The sequence below is a fragment of the Lissotriton helveticus genome, chromosome 5_1 (assembly GCF_964261635.1).
Source record: "Lissotriton helveticus chromosome 5_1, aLisHel1.1, whole genome shotgun sequence".
NCBI classification, from domain to species: Eukaryota; Metazoa; Chordata; class Amphibia; order Caudata; family Salamandridae; genus Lissotriton; species Lissotriton helveticus.
Genome location: NC_136065.1, coordinates 1,288,541,116 through 1,288,560,193, shown reverse-complemented (window position 1 = coordinate 1,288,560,193; position 19,078 = coordinate 1,288,541,116). Strand labels below are relative to the sequence as shown.

Sequence of the window (19,078 nt, the reverse complement as noted above, 5' to 3'; positions counted from 1 at the left end):
TTTTACTAAAATTGTGTCAAAGTTGTGCATGCACCTACGTGATGAGGGTTGCGACACTAAAAACCCTCTGAGTATATAATTAAACAATACAATACCATTGATTATAAATTAGACGAGGTATACACTTGGGCCGAGACATATGCAAACATTTTTTTTTTTAAGAAACCAGGAGCGACTTCTTCTGAAGAAAGCATAGTGCCGGATCAGGATTTGACAGTCCAACAACCCAAAGCTTCAGTAGTGCAACAACAACAAACCAGTGGACAATCACAGGAAACAGCAACATTGTCGGGTACACAGCAGCCTTTTTTAGTGGAGGGCCCTACAGCAAAAACACCTCCGGACAAAGTTCAAACCCCTGCAGAACTCGAACCCGCAGGGGAAAAGGTAAAAAAGGCACCAGACACAGGAAGACCTCAGAGGAGCCTCAAGAAACAGAATCCTTAGTAATGAATATCTCTGATAAGATTTTGAGCAAGGAAGAGCTGAGGGTCTTGAATAAGGGAATTTCTTTTGACCCCACATATACCTCGAATGAACTGGAAACTGAAGTATCATTGTTTAAATTCATGCGTAAACTACGCCTGAGGTGGTTTTTTTCAACTTTGCTACCATCTGAGGAACCCAAAGCAGAAACTTAATTATTTCGGCCGAAGAGTAAATTCATGTCCACTGTTACACACACATCTCTCGATACATTTGAACTTCTGGTTAAAAAAGATCTGATAGAAATACCTTTCAACAAACCAGCTTGTACCAATCTTACACATACGGAACTTTGGATCATTAATAAACTACGACAAGACAGATCCATTATTTGTCAACCAGCCGACAAAGGTGGAGCCTTAGTAATTCTCAACACCGACTATTACAACTCTCATGTTGATTTACATGTACAGGATTTGGACACATATATCAGATTAGAGAAGGATCCCACCCAAGAGATGTTGACATTATTAACAGACATTATCACGCAGGCAGTGGCAAGTGGGACCATCGATGAGACCACTGGCAAATGTTTGGTAAATACCAATCCCAAGATTCCGCATATCTATATGCTTCCAAAAATGCATAAGAACAAATTGAGGCCACCGTTTCGACCTATTGTAGCGGGTTGCAGTTCGATACACGAAGCTCCTGTCTACTATTTAGATCATCATTTGCAACCATTGGTACAAGCCTGGGAAACTTATATCAAGGACACTGCTGACTGTTTATTAAAACTTGAGAAAGTGCGTCACATATTTGTTGAGGATGTGATCTTATGTACCATAGATGTGGTTTCTCTTTACACGTCAATTGCCCATAATGAGGGCATAGAGGCCATTGAATGGAGGTTGCTGGACTCCTCACTACCTTCAGACAAGAGTGTTTTCTTACTAGAACTTCTCCACTTTTCACTGTATCACAGTTATTTCATTTGGCAAAATCATTTTTACTTACAGAAGACAGGTACCTCAATGGGTTTTCCTGGAGCCCCCTCATATGCCAACACATTCATGGCTTATTTTGAACACAAACACATCTTGAGTAATTTTAAATGGATGGACAATGCAGCACTTTTTGTGCGATATATAGATGACATACTCGTTATCTGGAAAGACACAGTTGGAAGAATGCATCATCGAGCTAAATGGTTTTAGCCCCAGGATCCAGTTCACATATGACATACAACAAGAGAAAATACACTTTTTGGACATAGAAGTCAGTAAGACAAATTCAGGCTTACAGACATCAGTATACAGAAAGCCAACAGATGTTAACAATGCACTTTTCTAGTGCACATCCCTATTCCCTGAAATGTCACTTGCCAGTTTCTCAACTTACAAGGATTAAGAGAATCACATCAGACACTGCAATATGCACTGAGATGATGCGTGAGCAAATGACACGCTACAAAACCAGAGGTTATCCTGAGCAGATACTGGCAGAGGCCACCAGTAACGTTGCATTGAAGTCGAGAGAGGATTTACTGAAACCTGTCGAGAAACGTTCTGAAAATCGTGAAGTTTTCGTTTTGAAACACTCCATACAAGCATCTTCAATTAAATCCATCATTCGACACCGTTGGGAAATTATAGAAAATGAACCCGACTTCCTCACAGTGTTTCAGGGTCCTCCCATATTTGCTTACCACAGGTCAAAAAATGTACGAGAACTTCTGAAACCCACTGTTACAGCAGATAAATCAGGGCAAAGGGGGATGAAGAAATGTTACAATTGTGGACAGTGTGGTAATGTCATCACAGGGGATGTTTTTACACATCCACACACAGGCAGAAACATCAAATTACGTCACACAGCAGACTGTAACACTGAGAAAGTGATATATGCGATTAAATGTCCCTGTGGACTTGTTTATGTGGGAAGAACCAGTCGTAAGGTTAAGACTCGCATGGTAGAGCATAAGAGTAGGATTAGAAATAAAAACACTAACTCCTCACTTGTGGCCCATTGGATACAAGCTTCACATACTATTCCACAATTGAGATTCACCATTCTAGAACGGGTAGCAGTTAATACAGGCACATATATGAACACTGCATTGGCACGTAGCGAGACACACTGGATAAAACTGCTGGATACAGTGATTCCAGGGGGGCTAAATGATCATTATGAGTTACTGTGTTTCCTTTGAAGATGTATCTAAAGTTGGATTTTTACATTTCTTGTAAAAGTATTTTCACTCTATTTCTTCTTTCTGTTTTGCGTCTTTTCTCTTCTCCCGTCATTTTGTGTACTTGGTACATTGGTTCACTGCAGCACATTTTCAGGAGTCGCCACATAAAATCTATTTATTTTCATTAATTTATTTTCATTAATATATTTCATTTTTTGGGGGATTTATTTCTCTTCCTTTTTTGTAGCTGTGTAGACATTACGTATACCGTTTGACGTTTGTAGCTGGGCCTTTTATAGTAGATTGAATTATGAGTTTAATTCTCAACATGAGACAGTTTTTCAATATTACATTCACGGCATGCAACCTTTATATCGTAGACTGTACACCTTCGTATACTGCTAGTAAGATAAACGCACATTAGTATTCTATTATCATATTGTAAGCTGAGGGGAAGTGTTTCGTGTCTTTGGCAGAGATCGGTACAATAAAGTTGCTTTCCGATCAATTCAGTAATTTTGTGAGTATCCCCTTAATTTTTTTCTCAGTTCACGTTCGTGGACCTTTAAACGCGTGGGGCATTCTGGGTAGAGTTTGATACCGCGAAGATCGGCGTTCGCTTCATTTTTGTTTTCAGACTTTGAAACCACGTTTTCACTACTCTAGGTGAGCATCTTATCATTGACATTTTAACAGACTTGTTTCTTGTTAGCCTGGTAGTTTTGTCATAGACTCACTCTTTATCACACAGCACCGGCGTTTGGATTCGGAACGCTCGGGGTTTCTGCTGGATTATCCGAACTGGTTACACTTCTGGGGGTTATCTCGTGAGGACCCATATTTTGAAAACAGAGAAATTCTATTCTCTTCTCTTACAGCGACGGGTAAGACCCGCTTTCTCTATCATGTCTGAATTCACACAGTTCTTCTTTTTTCTTTTTTCTTTTTGAGTTTATTTTTACAATCATCCTTACTTCTGTTTCTAGTGATACAGAGAGTGAAGTTGTAAATTCAGAGGGTAAGAACACCTCAGGTTACTTTTGGTATTCTCGGGTTGTCACATTGTTTCTTATATTTCGACACATAAGTTTAGGGTGGTTTCATGCTGTGGTATTTTTAAATTCAGATGTTTTTAATGCATGTTGAATTTTTGCTTTTTTCAATTCTACTTATTCAGGGTGCTTTCTTCTTTGGGCAGACCATTTGGCTTTTCTAAATTACTGTGATTCTTGGAATGCAAATCCTAGTCACCACATTGTAACTCTGTAACTTTCTATGAATTAAATGTTTTTGCTTTGAGAACTACAGTAAGATGTACCGATATTTATTGTGTAGTAGATTCCGAAGGAGGATCAAATAGATTTGATGCATGTCTATTATACTTTGAAACTTCATCCCCTGAAGAAGGGTTCAGAATGAGCCCGAAATGCATTGGGAATGTTCATTTATAATGATTTATTTCTGATTATTGATATGTGTTATTATTCCTTAATTTTCATTTCAAGTAATTGATTCTTGTTATATCATGAATCGCCATAGTTGTATGTTTTGCTCCTTCACTCTATGTATAGATATATTTTCTGGGCATGTTTCTGTCCAGGTGGGGCATGGTTTCTGGGAGCTGCTCTCACAAACCCAAAAGAAATTCGCCTGTGCCTCTGGCTGATAAGACTTGACCTCGAGTACACAGCTGCTCACGTCATATTTAATGCAGTTGCATCAGAGGAGCTCAGCTCTGCCACCATTCTATTACATAAAAAAAATACACACCTCAATCCCAGCCCACCCAAGAAAGCCTGCTGCTACAATAAAACTATAGAACAGTGGAGCTCAGATTAGGGATCAGGGGGTTCTTGCAGGCGTGCTTCCAGGTAACACATTGGGAGAACTATACAAATAGCAACAGTATTAGCTTTATAAATTATACTGTTCCCTGTATACTGCAAGCCTGGCCTCAGGGAGCTATGTGTTTAAAATCCAACTACTTAACAATAATACAATTTCTGCGCAATAGCACTTCATTGTGGCCCTCTGAAAGTTGAGTTCACAAGGGAAGTGCCAGGCACTCAAGGGAAGTGCTGGAGGTCACAGCTTCGACCCCTGTAGACCCCTAAATGACACCCATGGGATTAATCTGCCATCACTGCGGGCTATTTTTCCTAATAGAATGTATACGAAGTATGTATTATAGATGCCCCATTCGAATATTTTCCACCCAGTGGTGTTTCTAGAATTGTGCTTGTTCAGCATCACAACAAATGGTTCATTCCGGATCCCCCCTGTTTATGTTGGCATTATCACTGTGAATTCTGGGTTTCAATAAAAAGAAACTGTTTGCCAGTGCCCTAGGACTTCCGTGGTGTCCAAATGTACCTTTGTGCAACAAGTCCATGTAAGTGCCATGCCATGCCGGCCATTTGGCCTGTACTCTTCAGTGAGTGGCAACTATGGCTAACACCAGTGCCAGATTTCAAACTACATCTGGACACGCATGTTAATATATTTTAAGGTGGGTAAACCTAGAACCACAATTCTTGATATTCATTTATTTACTTCTTTACAATTTTACTCTGTCCTAAGGGCATTAGAGAACTTTACAAGGAAGCAGGTAGTCATACATGCAAACAACCAATCTTAAACAATAACAGCTAGGACTCCAACGAACAGAGAAAATGACAACAGTAAACACACAGGACAAATCAGTGAGGTGTTTCTGAAATAAGAGGATTTGAGTTCATTTTTAAAGGTGATCTGATGTATTGTAGTGCATAAGGCCCTTTGTGAGGGAGTTCCAAATCCTTATGGCACTACCAGAGAAGGCCTGATTCATTTCATGCTTGTATGTCAGTTGCTCCAGAAAATATGATTCGACATTCCTTGAGCCCTGCTTGGTGCCAGAGATTTCCTGCTTTACAGTCAGATAGAAGACATCTGAGTTGTGAAGTGCTTTGTGAATGTAACAGGGTGAGCTCTTGCTTTATTCGAGAGCCATTGCAGGGAGCGCATGATATCGGTGCTGTGATCAAAGTTCCTGTGCCAAAGTGGGCAGGTCATGAAGTACTGTTTACAGGGGTGAAAAATGAGGTTGCGAGAGACTGGAGAAGAGTGAGTTTCCGTAATCTAATCTGAAGACCAGTGCTTGGACGAAGGGGTTTGAATCCTGTTCTGCAATGAATTGCCTAAGGTCCTTTAGTAATCTTAGCTGTGAAGAGGTTGTAGAGGAAAACTCACAGAGATTGGGCGCAATCCATAATGGCCTGCTTGCAGACAAAGGGAGAACAAGATTCTAAATCAATGAAATCTCTTTTATGATGGGTTGAGTTTTAAGGAGTAGTTTGCCATCCATTTCTGGTCTATTTCCAGGGTGCTTGTGAATAGGATGATCTCATTTTGGGAAGAAATCATCAGATATATCTGGGTATCATCTGTATATTTTAGTTACAGAAGTTCCAAGTTTCAAGGAATCTTTCCCAAAGGTCCGGCTATAGACTGAACAGGGTTGGAGTACTGGGCCATGAGGTTCTCCTTGTTCATTTTAGACTTTGCTAGAGAGAGAGCTATCTTTTCACACTATTGTTGAATCAAGATGTTAATCAGTACATAGTGGTTTACTGTATCAAAGGCAACCGAAAGGTCCAACAGAATAAACCAACAGAAGTTGTTTGCATCGAGGAGGCAGAGGGAGTCATCAGCAGTCTGCAGAAGGGCTGTTTATGTGGTACAGCCCTCTATGAATCCCAAACAAAGATGTTTAGGAGGTTATTTTCCTCGATATAAAGCGACAGTTGTGATACCACACATATTTCAAGCACTGTTTGGCTTGACCTTGATTGTATTATAAAGTAACTCAGATTCAGGAATTGTATCAAAGTGCAACTAAGTCGGTTGGGCTTGGCTGGTCACACAAAGGCAACCAGGAATTACAATGTTGGATGAAGAGATTAGACAATGGACTTTACTTTCTCTAAGAAGTTTAAAAATTCCTTCAATTTGGTTTCCGGCACAGAGGCATTCCTGATGTCAGAATGGGTGTTTGCATTTTCAATAATTCCAAACAGATGTTTAGGGTGTGTTTTAAAGGCATCTTGAACAGATTTGATGTGGGAGGATTGTTCTCTAAAGATATTCAATTTGTAATTTCTTATAGCATCCCGGTCCTTGGTGAGATTAGATTGAGAGGGTGCTTGCACATATTCACAAGTCGTCTCAGTTGTTTAATGTCAACGGTTTTAATGTTGCAAAACCACCTGTTCTCCCTTTAAAATGTCCTTAAGATTTTTGACTGGATGAACAAAACAGTGGAAGGAATGTAGAAGTGATTGAACTAATCTACTGGATTGGGGTCATCAGTAATTAAACGTGATGCCTTAAATATGATCAAGGTGAGAATGGAACCTTTAACTTGAGTGGCCTTCTGCCAGTGCTGGAGGAGAACATTGTCGCTGAGGAAAGAAGAGAATAACTGCACTGGTTTTTGTTATTTTCACCCCAGTGAAGATTAATATCCCCCAAGAAGATGATGGTCACAGAGATTATCAATTGCAAAAACATAAATTCCAAGCATTCTTCATCAAATGTGCTTTTTTCACCTAAAGAGTGGTAAATGCCAGTCATTCCGAATGTAGGAGCTTTACAGACAGAGATTCCAAGGTAAATACATTGGAAGGAGCGGAAGTAGTCTGTGAGATGAAGCCTGTAAACCAGAATGCTCCTGGGAATCACTGATACACTACAACCATGTCTGTCTTCACAGTCACATCTTATAGTGGAGTAATGTGATGGAAGGAAACACACAAGGATGTTGTTTGAAGCTGCATAGATCCAAGCTTCTGTCAGGACCAAGATGTCTAGGTTAGAGTTTGTAATGTTGTCTGAGAGCCCAGGCTGTTGTACTGCAGAGGAATAGTTATGTAGCATACAACACAGTGAATAAGAGATTTTGGACATGAGGCTTCTTCATCATTTTATGTGTACCTGTGTGAGGTTAAAAAGACCTTTTCCCCCGGATGGTTGGTATGAGTAAGACAGTCTATGGTTCAGGATGATAGTGTTGGAAATGTTGTTAACAGCTTGACAAAGGTTTGATTTGGGGACTACTCTTGAATCTTCATAGTTTAGGGGGAAAAAGTTCTGTTGGGTCTTGATTCTCGGTTGCACCTGTCTTGAGTTTTGCCTCATGTATTCTTCATCGAACTATGACAAGTAGGATAAGGAGTCTTGTGTAAGCAGCATTTGAGTGTGTCACTGAGTGAGAGGTGGGAGGCATCTTGGGATAGTACTTCGATTTTATTAGAACAAAGGGTAAGGGAGAAAGAAAATCATGAAAGGAGAAAGGGATATGGTTAGGAGTGACATTATGGGTCTACTCTGGATCCAGCAGTTGGTTACAGAGAATCTGGAATCGGAGTAGAAAAGAATAGTTTTGGGGAGTAGGGGATTCTTGCAGTTTATTCAGAGAGGTGGATAGATAAAAAGTATGTGTAGTGAATGGTGTGGGTAAAAGATTGGTTAAAGTGATAGTAGCCTCCACACTTATGTGGAGAAGAGAGTAATTGGTAGAAGGGGTGGTTGGTGTTTCATGCCTCGGTTGAAACAGTGTGGTTAGGTTGTCAATGGGTATGTTGAGAGTGAATAGGATAATTGAGTTGGTCATAGGAATGTTGAGAGAAGAAAGGAGGGAAAGGATGATGTGTGTTTGGCTACACGATGGCTTGTGGGGAAGTTGATAGAGAGTGCAAAGGGTACATGTGATGAGAGATAGATTTGTATGTTATGTTGACGTCTTTAAGGCATAAGAAAGTGAAGATCCGAGGGTTGGGACTAGATGACAGAGTGTAGCGGCTGGTAAATGGGAGGGGAAGCTGTGAGTGGGCTGCTTGGGAGGGTCACAGTGGAAGAGGAGGTGTGATGCACAGGGGAATACATCGAGGAGCTGGTGGGATTAGTCATGAACAGTGGAGGTTGTGAGTAAGTCATGGTGTCAGCTAGAATAGTAGATTTAATGGGTTGGGCAGGAAGTGGTGGTGATTAATGGGGTTATTCCTAGATATCAGCTTCCCTTGGACTTTGACTATCTCCATACCCCCTTCCCTCCCATCCTTTGTGAACTGTATCAAATCGCATAGCCTTGCATTGTTCAGTACTTTTACACTTAGATATAAGGTGTTCATGTTGTATGTTTTTGCTTTACTCAATAAAAAAATGTAAGGAAAAAAAAGCTATCTGATCATAGAGATGGGCAGTTAGACGTCCAGTTTTCACGGTATTCCTTGAGAAGGATTGCTTCAGTGTTCATGTTTTTCTTTTTTAAGTGATAGTGGTGCCGTCCTCCCAAATTAATAACTCACTTTCTGACACATGATAACCAGGAATTTGTGTTCCACACACATTAAAGCATATGTAAGAGATCAACATTTGGACTCCTTAATAGGTTTTTTTGGATCACCCAGTTTTTTAATAGCACTAGAAAAGTTGTTTTAAGCCAGCAGAAAATGGTGTTGGAAAAGTAGGCTTTAAAAAGCTCCTTCTTAAAATAATTAACAAGAAGATATTTGATCATATAGCTGGGAAGATTAACGTCCAGTTTTCAGGGTTATTCCTTGAGAAGGTTTGCTTCAGTGTTCTTGTTTTCTTGTAGATCTTTTTTTAAAAAACAAAATCCTTATGGTACATGTACAAAATGGCCCTTTTCTGAAGGGTGATGTCCACACTTTTTTGTCTTCCTCCTACCCTTTTTGCTGAATTTGTTTTTGCTGGCTGTAGGACTTTGTACAAGTTACTAAACAATGGTAAACCTCTTTAAAACAATGGTACTCTCTCTTTAAAACATGGTGGAGTTGGCTTATACCAAATCAGCATATTTATTATACTTATAAGTACCTAGTAAGGTGCACTACATGTGCCTAGGGCCTGTAATTTATACGCTGCTAGTGGCCCTGCAGCACTGATTGTGCCACCCACTTAAGTAGCCCTCTAAACATGCCTCAGGCCTGCCATTGTAGAGCCTGTATGTGCAGTTTAAATTGCCTTTTCGATCTGGTAAAATATACCTTTTGCCAGGCCCATACTTAACTAATAAACTTAAGTCACGACCAGGGTAGGCCCTGGACAGCCTAGAGTACAGGGTGCAATGTATATAAAGAGCAGGACATGTACTTTAAGATTTTACATGTCCTAGTAGTTAAAAACTGTAATTCATTTGTCACTACTGCAAAGCTTATATCTCCCATAGGATAACATTGGGATTACCTTATTACATTTTATAAGTGTAATCTCCAAATGGGAAGATATAATTGGTTTGGGTTTGGTGTCTTGAAATCCTAATTAAAAATCCTATTTTACGGTGAAGTCAGATCTTAAATTACAATTCTGAAAATGCCACTTTTTAGAAATTTGGCATTTTCTTGCCTAAGCCGTTTGGTACCTGCAGCCTCTCTCTGGTCACATGACTGGATGTAGATGACAGTTTGGCTTTGTGCATTCCACCTAGACAGCCACACACAATCGGAGCTTATGTGTGACTAAGTGGGCCATCAATAGCAGGATGGGAGGGAAGAGCTGGGCCCAATCTCAGTTACACCTAAATAGGCTGTGTCCTGTCCCCATACAAAGGGTTGCATACCCCCAGTAATTAGTCTAGAGCCAGGGAAGGCAGGGCATCTGTGTACTTCAAAGGCATGCCTCTAGAAGCTTCTCCCCACTTCAAAGGCACAACTGTGTATAAAAGAAGTACTTCAGACACAACCACTTGAGTACACTTCTGGACCTGTGCTCCCGAAGGACTGCCACCCTGCTGGACTGCATTCTACTGGACTCCTGCTTTGCTGTGCTGACCTGCTGCACTCTTGCCTGGGTGAGAAAGACTGGGCCCTAAATCGCTTGAAACCAAAACCAGAGTGACACCAAGGGCTGGACTCCTGATCTGACGCCTTAGGGACATAACAAGTTTCCAACCATCGTGCACCTGCACCTGGACACTTCCATCTGTGAGTCTATCCTGCCAAGTGATGTTACCCAATCCTGGACCCATGGAAGTGGGCCTAAGGTGCTTGCCCATGGAACGAGTGTATCTTCTCTGCTGAGCAACACATCCCGAGTAGAACGGATGCATCTTCTCGGCCACAGCGCATCACTGAGCATAATCGCTGCATCGCTGCTGCTGTATGGATTGGATGCATCGTAAAGACCTGCATTGCCACTGCAGTCCCCGGTACCAACACATCACGTGCGGCGAGGTGCATTCCCGGACCAGGTCCTCGTATCTCTCGCTGAGGGCAGCCTCGACGACATCACCTGACTCTGCATCACAGCTTTGCAGCTACTTAGAACCACTGCACCTCATCCCAAACGCCGACCTTTGCATGTCAAGCCCTGTTAAAGGGGTCATTGATGATGATGCAGCAGTCTCATCACATCTTGGAAACGACTCATCACTTTGGCTGAGCGACGCATCTTTGACACAGATACACGTAACTATTGGCAACCAGGATTAAAGGTACTCTGTTCAGTGGGTCAAACTGGGTTCCTGTAGCCTGAACTTGCGACTTTGTCCCGGTCTGACGCGACCAGATATTTCATCAATAGCAATTTGTGCTTTTTGGGCACTATTTTCACTAAAAACGCTAAAATTCAATATCTCTGGTTATACTAGTTGGATTTTGCCATTATGGTCTTTAATATTTATTAAAAATTACTCTATTATTCTACATCAGCTGTGAGATCCGTTTGTGGAGTGTTTTTCACTGTTTTACTGTTTAAAGTGTTGAATAAGAACATTCTATAAGTCAACGGACCAGAATAGTCTCTTCCTCTTCAATAGTCATCACCCACGAGTCCTAAGAACAAACCTCTTTTTTGGCTAGTTCTTAAGAATCAGAATAAATTGTAGCAATATATCTACATTTGAAATACAAGCAGATGACTTGGCCAACAAATTATGCAACCTGAATTATCCAGAAAAGATCCTAACCACTGCATGAAAGATGGCCCATAATAACAATAGAGAAGCCATTCTTGCAATTCAAACCAGGGGTGAACAACCTAAACTCAACTGTGACAACATATACTTCTTCTTCTAACATTATCACAAGAATCATCAACAAACGGTATATTGGGTAGCGGTGATTCGGCGATTGAATGGCCTTTGTTAGCCTTCAATGAACCAGTAACCTCCGGGACCTTTTAGTCCTTACCAGACTGAGAAGAGCTTCACCCTCTGACGGTATCAGGACAAGTCACTGGATACCACCCATTCGGACAGTGTATTGTTAGCCCTCCGACAGAAACCACAAGATAAGTGGACTTGGGATCAGAAGAATGGTAGAAATGGCTGAAACATGCAAAATGTAAAACAAAAAACTGTATTTACCAAATCATATGCCCATGTAGCTTAAACTACATAGGGATGACCATGAGACCTATTTAAATCGATATCAACGAACCTAGGAACAACTTTAGATGTCTATGCAGTACAAATAAAATGAGTATCCACTACATTACAGCAAAACACTTCCCATACGATATCCAGTTGGTAATTATAAAGTAAAGTCCACATTTGTAAAGCGCACAATCACCCGTAAGGGTCTCTAGGCGCTGGGGGCCGTCGGGAAGATTAAGCGAGCTATTGCCCAGAGTCACATGGTGCTGGGCTAACCTGCCGCCGGAGCCGGGGATCGAACCGTGGTCCCCAGATTCCAGCGTCAGTCGCCCTGGCCGCGGCGCCACACCACTTCCTACTGGGGAAGCAAACCAAAGAAAGTTGGTTGAGAAAGAACAATGTTGAGTGTTCAAACTTAAAACAAACACTGTTCTTAATGATGTGATCCCCAGGGCAGAAATCTCAAGATCCTGATTTCAGGGTTTCTAGACCATCGGGGTATAAAATATGAGGAAGAGCAACTGGTGACATCATGACACAGTTGTTCGGTCCCATATGCTGTCTATTCTTACTATAGCTCACAACCCGCTCCCCTCTTTTACATATCCTCCACACAGATGTGATATAGCCTTCATGAATTAAAGCCAACTGACAGATATCACAGTGATTCTTCACTATCCTGTTATACAGTACGGGATTCTGAACTTTACACCTTCCCCTTAGGGCATCCGCTGATTCCAGTGATGTTTACCTTCGTGGTTGGATGTTGGACAGTACCTTTTCATGGAATATCCACCGTTCAGGCATACCTACTTTAAAAGAGCATTGCCCATCAAGTAGTTAGGTACCGCTCCTCTGCGTTTATTTTTGTTATTTGATTTACAAGCATATGCTTTCTACCGTTAATCTCAGCACAACAAGAATAAATATTTACATCTTGATGGACTACACATATATTTTCCAAACATTTCTATTGATTACACAACCACCTCTTACTTGTCTAATTTTTTTTTAAATGTTACTCTTCTGAATCCATAATAATAGTCTCACTTTAAGTGACCTTTACCGGCAGGCTTGTCGGCCATACACATGCCGGCAGGAGCATTTTTTAATAGGGATTGTTCTCATTGACAGAAATCCTGAAACCGGCAGGAGCATTCCCTGAGAATTTTCTTTCCAGGCATTCCAAGGGGCCTAATCCTTAATGCAGGAAGGCAAGGTTTAGGCATTGTTTCTTACTGCACTGGCACGGTTGTGCTTTTATTACACACTTTGCTTCCACGTTATCTTAGTGCATATTTGATAAATGATAATTACGCACTTGTATAGCGCACGACTTACCTGGAGGCATCTTGGCACTTGTACGAATACTGCTGAGGAACCCTTCCTGGCCTTTCCCTGTGAGGAGCCCACTCCTGGGCACCCCCAAGGTGAAGCCAGGCATCCTAGCATTGTTGGGGCCGTTGTGGAGATTAAGCAAGTTATTGCCCAGGGTTGCAGAGTGGGACTCATGATTAGAATAGGCACCGAGGCGAGAATTATCAGGTCCGAGGAAATTGAGCCCGAGACCCGCCGTGGCGGGAATTGAACCCTGGTCCCAGGCCAGACCTCTGCATCAGGGTCTGCTGCTCTAACCATTGAGCCACACTTCTCCACTATTTGATGAGTGTGTGATGCATTTTTCTCAATGTTAGAACTGTGATGTCAATAGGACTAATTGAGCATGATTCTCAATATATTCTGATTAGGCAAATCAAGTGCTTGACAGATAATTGTTTAACTGTTATTTGTTATGATTGTCTTTTGCAACCAGGTCACTAGTACTTGAACTGCAACCTACACATAGGGAGTATAAGTTGGTAATATAGCCAAATTGTTGGGTGTTAATCACAGAGGTGGGGATCATGGACTTCAACGTATTAGATTAGGATCTTCATCCCTAGGGAAGATTAGGTGCAGTTTTATGGGTCCTGATGAAATTTCATTAATCCTTAGGGACAGAAGAGGCATGAAACATGTTGAGCATGAATCCTATTGAATTTAACCACACATGTATCTTGTACCAAAGAATGGATACTTAATACAAGATACTAGGAACATTATTTCCTGGGTTTTCCCACATAATGCTTTTTAACCTGGACATAGATCTTCTATTCCCAATTAAAAAGACAGCAAAATACCTAGAGTCAATTTTAATCATCCACCCTGACATCCAATCTTCCAATTTAGTTGCTGGTGATCACTAATATACCCATGTTAGAATTGTGGGGCTCTAGTTGGCAGTGGCTTGCACCTGTCCAATTAGGGACCCTTCCTTCTACTCAAGGTAAGGGGATTACACACCCAAGATAACCTCTGCTCACCCCCTTGGTAGCTTGGCACAAGCAGTCAGTCTTATCTCAGAGGCAACTGTCAGTCTAAGCCCCCACATGGATTTCACAGGCAGACAGAGGCACAGAATGGTAAAGCTAGAAAATGCCCACTTTCTATAAGTTGAATTTTCACCCCACAATTTAAAAAACAATTTCACAGAAATATGTGTTTTTAAATTCCAAATTTATATGTCTTCCCATAAGAAAGTTACACGTGTAAGATGATGCAAAGCAGCTCTAATGACAACCTATGGGAGAAATAGTCTTTGCAAAAATGAAAAACGGAATTGGCATTATTTCCCTATCAGGACATGTAAAACAGACTAGTACATGTCCTACCTTTCACAAACACTGCACCCTGCCCATGGGGCTACCTTGGGCCTAAATTTAGGGAGCCTTACATGTGAAAAAGGGAAGGTTTGTGTCTGACAAGTGGGTGCACTAGCCAGGTTGACAAGGCAGTTTACAACTGCACTCACAGACACTGCAGTGGCAGGTCTGAGACATGGTTGCAGGGCTACTCATGTGAGTGGCGCAATCAGTGCTGCAGGGACACTATTAGCATTTGATTTACAGGCCCTGGGCACACACAGTGCACTTTACTAGGGACTTGCCAGTAAATCAGATTTGCCAATCATGGATAACCAATCACAATTTACACAGCGAGTACTTGCCCGTTTAGGCAATGGTAAAGTACTCAGAGTTCTAAAACCAGCAAAACTGAAATGTAACACACTGTCAAAAACAGGAAGTCAGAAGCAAAAAATACAGAGGAAATACCTGCCAAAGATGCCAAGTCACAAAAATCAGATCAGACCACTTCTGGTGAATAATAAGATCTCCAGCAAAGTGCCTCGAGGGGCCTTTTGGGCATTGCAGAGCCAGCCCATCAAGGAGCAAGGCCAAATGATGACGCATGTCACCTTCGGTTTGGGCAGGGATTGTGCTCCTGTGAGCAGATATTCCTACTGACTGATTGGGATCTTGGTATTTAATATAATACCTTGATATCAGAACAGAATACTCTATGGTTTTTTTCTACAACACAGGAGAAGGTATACTGTATAGCTAAAATCTCTGTCCTCCAACGATCAAGGCACAAATACTTTACGTATCACCTCCAAGTTAAGCCTGATTGCTCTGCGCCAAGTGATTGGGGCGTAGTGCGCAGGTTAATTTGGGGTTTCCTTGTGCCTTACCCTGATAAGGTTTGTGGTTGCTGCTTGATCAGGACTGACACACGGTCAACAAACAACCCCAATTTCTTTCAGTGAACAACAAAAAAACACCACAAATAATTACTCACTTTGCTTTTTGAGCACCTTCAGCAAGAATTAAACATTGCAGCACATTAAAATGGCAGAAGGATCACTTCGAATTTGTAAGAGATCCCTTGATTTAATAAAAATGTGTGTTTAATATCATGAACATTTCTGCACAAAACACTGCATCATGCAGTACTCTATTTTACTGTGCTAACTGGGCCCAAATTAAGCCTTGACTCCATTTTGTTTTCTGTCGCAGATAAGATGTTCGTTTTCATTTCTCTCTTCATCACACATAACAAAATGTGCATGGTGATAATGTTGTGTATTGACATTCTGGTCTTGAAGAATCACTGTGGAAGCCGTTAGCAATGTTTAAGGCTCTTCCTTTACGCCTGTATTCATTTTGTGAGACTTCCCTGTTTTGTGTAACTAGGTTTGTTCTGTCACACCTGATAGAATTAGGTTAGAATAGGGCACATTGGTATTCGGTTAGGGGATAGTGCTGCATGGTGGCAATAGATGAATTATAATTCTGTATTGTGATTTTCATTTACTTCTCTTGTAAATTTTTCTATGAAAGATGGTACATTCTGGAGTTAAGCCATTCCTTTTACTGCTGACTCTAGAGATTGAGCACCCATCAGTTTGCCTCATGTTTTGGAATTAGAATATATTCCTCTGAATCTTGGGGCTCATTATGACGGCGGGTGGACATCAGTCTGCCCGCCATCGTTGCGGTGCAGGGACCGCCCTCAGACATGCGGCGGTCCCACCAATGCAATTAGGAAGTGCCTGCCATACTGGCGGGTGCATCCTGGGCTTTTGACATTGCGGGCAGTGCGGCTGACTGCAGCACCGCATGCAATGTCAAAAGTGCATACACAGCATTTCCCTACACTACGTGGCAGGCACCACGCGGTGCAGCAGTGCAGCAACACCCACCCCGCAGGGGGGCCCACAACGGGCCCCCAAACCCAATCCCCACCAGCCTTCCATGGCAGCGCCATAAAAAGGCCTTTGTTTACCCACATTCTGATTTGGCGGACGGTGCCTGCTAGGCACCACTACCATTTCAGGCACCCTGCACCCTCCGCCAGGCAATCGGGAGGATTACCTTTGGCAGTGAAGCCGCGGACAGGCTTTTTGTCCGCCGCGGCACCCACAGCCATCCTAATTTGGCGGTGGGTAATGCGCTTCGTGATGGCAGAGGGACCCCCCCACCCCCTCACCGGCGAGCTATGCGGGCCGCCACTGCAAGCACATCCAGGTGGGAAACTATTTACAGCAACTGCTAGCATGAACCGACGTAAGTAAGCCAAAATGTGTAAACTCTGTAGGCACCACTCAAGAACAAGGCTTGTCAGGTGTTACAATACATTCATAGTGCTGTGTGAGTGTTGCTAATTATTAGCAAAAACAGCAACAAAACAAGTTGCTCTCCCTTTCTAAGCGAATCCCCTTTTTTTCTTTGCTTGAGTAGTACTTCACTTTTCAAATACATTTTCATTTCGTTTGTTTCATACTAATATTTTTATGAGCATGCTCCAACAATACGTTTTGCATGTGGCGTTCACTGGCTCAAGTGGCAGCTCTTTATGGAAATATAGAGGACAGGTCTCACCTAGAAATCCAGCAGGTAAAAGCAAGGGCGCCTTGTTTTTAACTTCTGGAACCTTGAGAAACAATGAAACCTGAATATTAAGACAAGATGCCTAAATATAAAAATCAATCCACCACTCTGTTCACATTATTTTCCTAAGGTGACTTCCCGCATGTGCGTTCTTTGGTGTTTACTTGTGTCCTGATCTGCACCCTGCAGATGAATTTCAGGAGAAAAGGTTGGAGCGGAATTCTCTTCTCCCCTTTAAGAACCCCAGGACGGGTGACAGAAGGTTAAATTCCCCCTCCTGCAACAAAAGACGAAATATTGCCATTCTTACCTCTTGGCAGGCAGCTGCGAGCTGTTCTTCTAAGGCTCCCACTCTTTCTAATGCTGCACGCAAGCGCTCTCGCACCTAGAATTAGTTGAGAAAAGTACAATTGTCAATCGACCATGGAGAACTAGTTTTGCAGCATGAAGATGTTGAGAGCACATAAAAACAGCATGCACGTGGATGGAAGTGCTACTACGTCCATGAGCGTTCAGTGGGTGCGTGCAACCCACCTAGGATTTTTCCAAATCAAAGTGTGGCCTTTGATGGATAAAGAATGAGAATGCCTCAGCCCATATCCACATTAAGAATGGAACCAGTAATTGTCCAGTCCCCAGATGCAGTATTAGTGTACCTGTGATAACTGGTATCGGACACATACCCTAAAGTTGGTAAAATATTGGGTCATGTTCCATGGTGTATTATGGTGGCTTTACTGCACACCTTCTTGTGAAAGGAACCATAGAATTTGCAATTGCACTCAGCCCTGGAGTAGTGTACTATGTCAGTCCACTGGCTCATGGTTGGAGAAGGAATTTAGGACAAATACTTAGTGGGAGCATCATGGTGGCAAGCAACTCGTAGGATGCGGTGGAAACAGCACTTCAAAATGCCACAAAGTCTTCAACACATCTACTAGTTTAAATGCAGGTAGTGTCTGTAAAACCCTGCCCTCTCATCTTAAATCACACCTTCCACCTGACAATGAATGAGGCGAAGCAGAAAATCTGTGTTAACATGTACAAGTACTCCCAATACTTGTGGAAGTCCCTCAAATCAGTATTTGTCATGATTATAACTCCAGTGTCAAGGAGCAATTCACTTTACACAGGCAATGTACTACACCCCCTTTCTGGACAGTGAACTAAGGATGTTTAGAACACACTAGCCCTGGTATGTAACTAACGGCTAGGGTGCTCGACCTCGTACCTGGGGACCTGGGTTCGAGTCTCGGTAACGACGCCAAAAACCTCCTGTGATTCTGGGCAAATCACTTAATCTCCCCGTGCCTAAAATGAATGCGTGTCCTCATGTAACGTAACTGGTGCTATGTAAAGCGCTCTGATACCTGATTCAGTTCGGGTCTAGTTCGCGCTATATAAAACTCTGCAAAAAAAAAAAAAAAAAGGCGCTAGGAGCTAGCCAGCCTCCAACACAAAATATTAAACACAAGTAGGGCTGCTCCTAGTGAGTGATCTACAGGTGCCTAGGGATGCGTGATTGGTGGTGGCATCTTACAAAAAGTGAAGGACTGACCTCACACACCACCTGGTGTCATGCTTCATCATAGGCCGTCCTCACCCTCTAAAAACTCGGTTTGATAGAGGGTGGGCATACACCTGACGACGGGGATGCACTTCTAAACTAAGTGGGGGCCTGTGGGTAGTGAAAGGGATCTAAAAACCATTACAGTTGTCATAGAGATTAGTTTTTAATAAATTAGGCAACTGTATGGTGTTAAAAGAAGTGTGCGGTGACTCGGAAAATGATTATCCCGACGGGGAGGCGAA

General features: G+C 42.1%; 1 protein-coding gene across 1 annotated transcript in view; it reads right to left on the bottom strand.

Annotated features, from left to right (window-relative positions):
• The window catches only part of PPFIA4 (PPFI scaffold protein A4), a 1,997,086-nt gene that overhangs the window by 1,332,049 nt on the left and 645,959 nt on the right, over positions 1-19,078 (bottom strand). Inside the window, exon 4 of the mRNA XM_078644121.1 lies at positions 17,577-17,651. Coding sequence (XP_078500247.1) covers positions 17,577-17,651 — 75 coding nt within the window. The remainder of the gene's footprint in view (positions 1-17,576; positions 17,652-19,078) is intronic.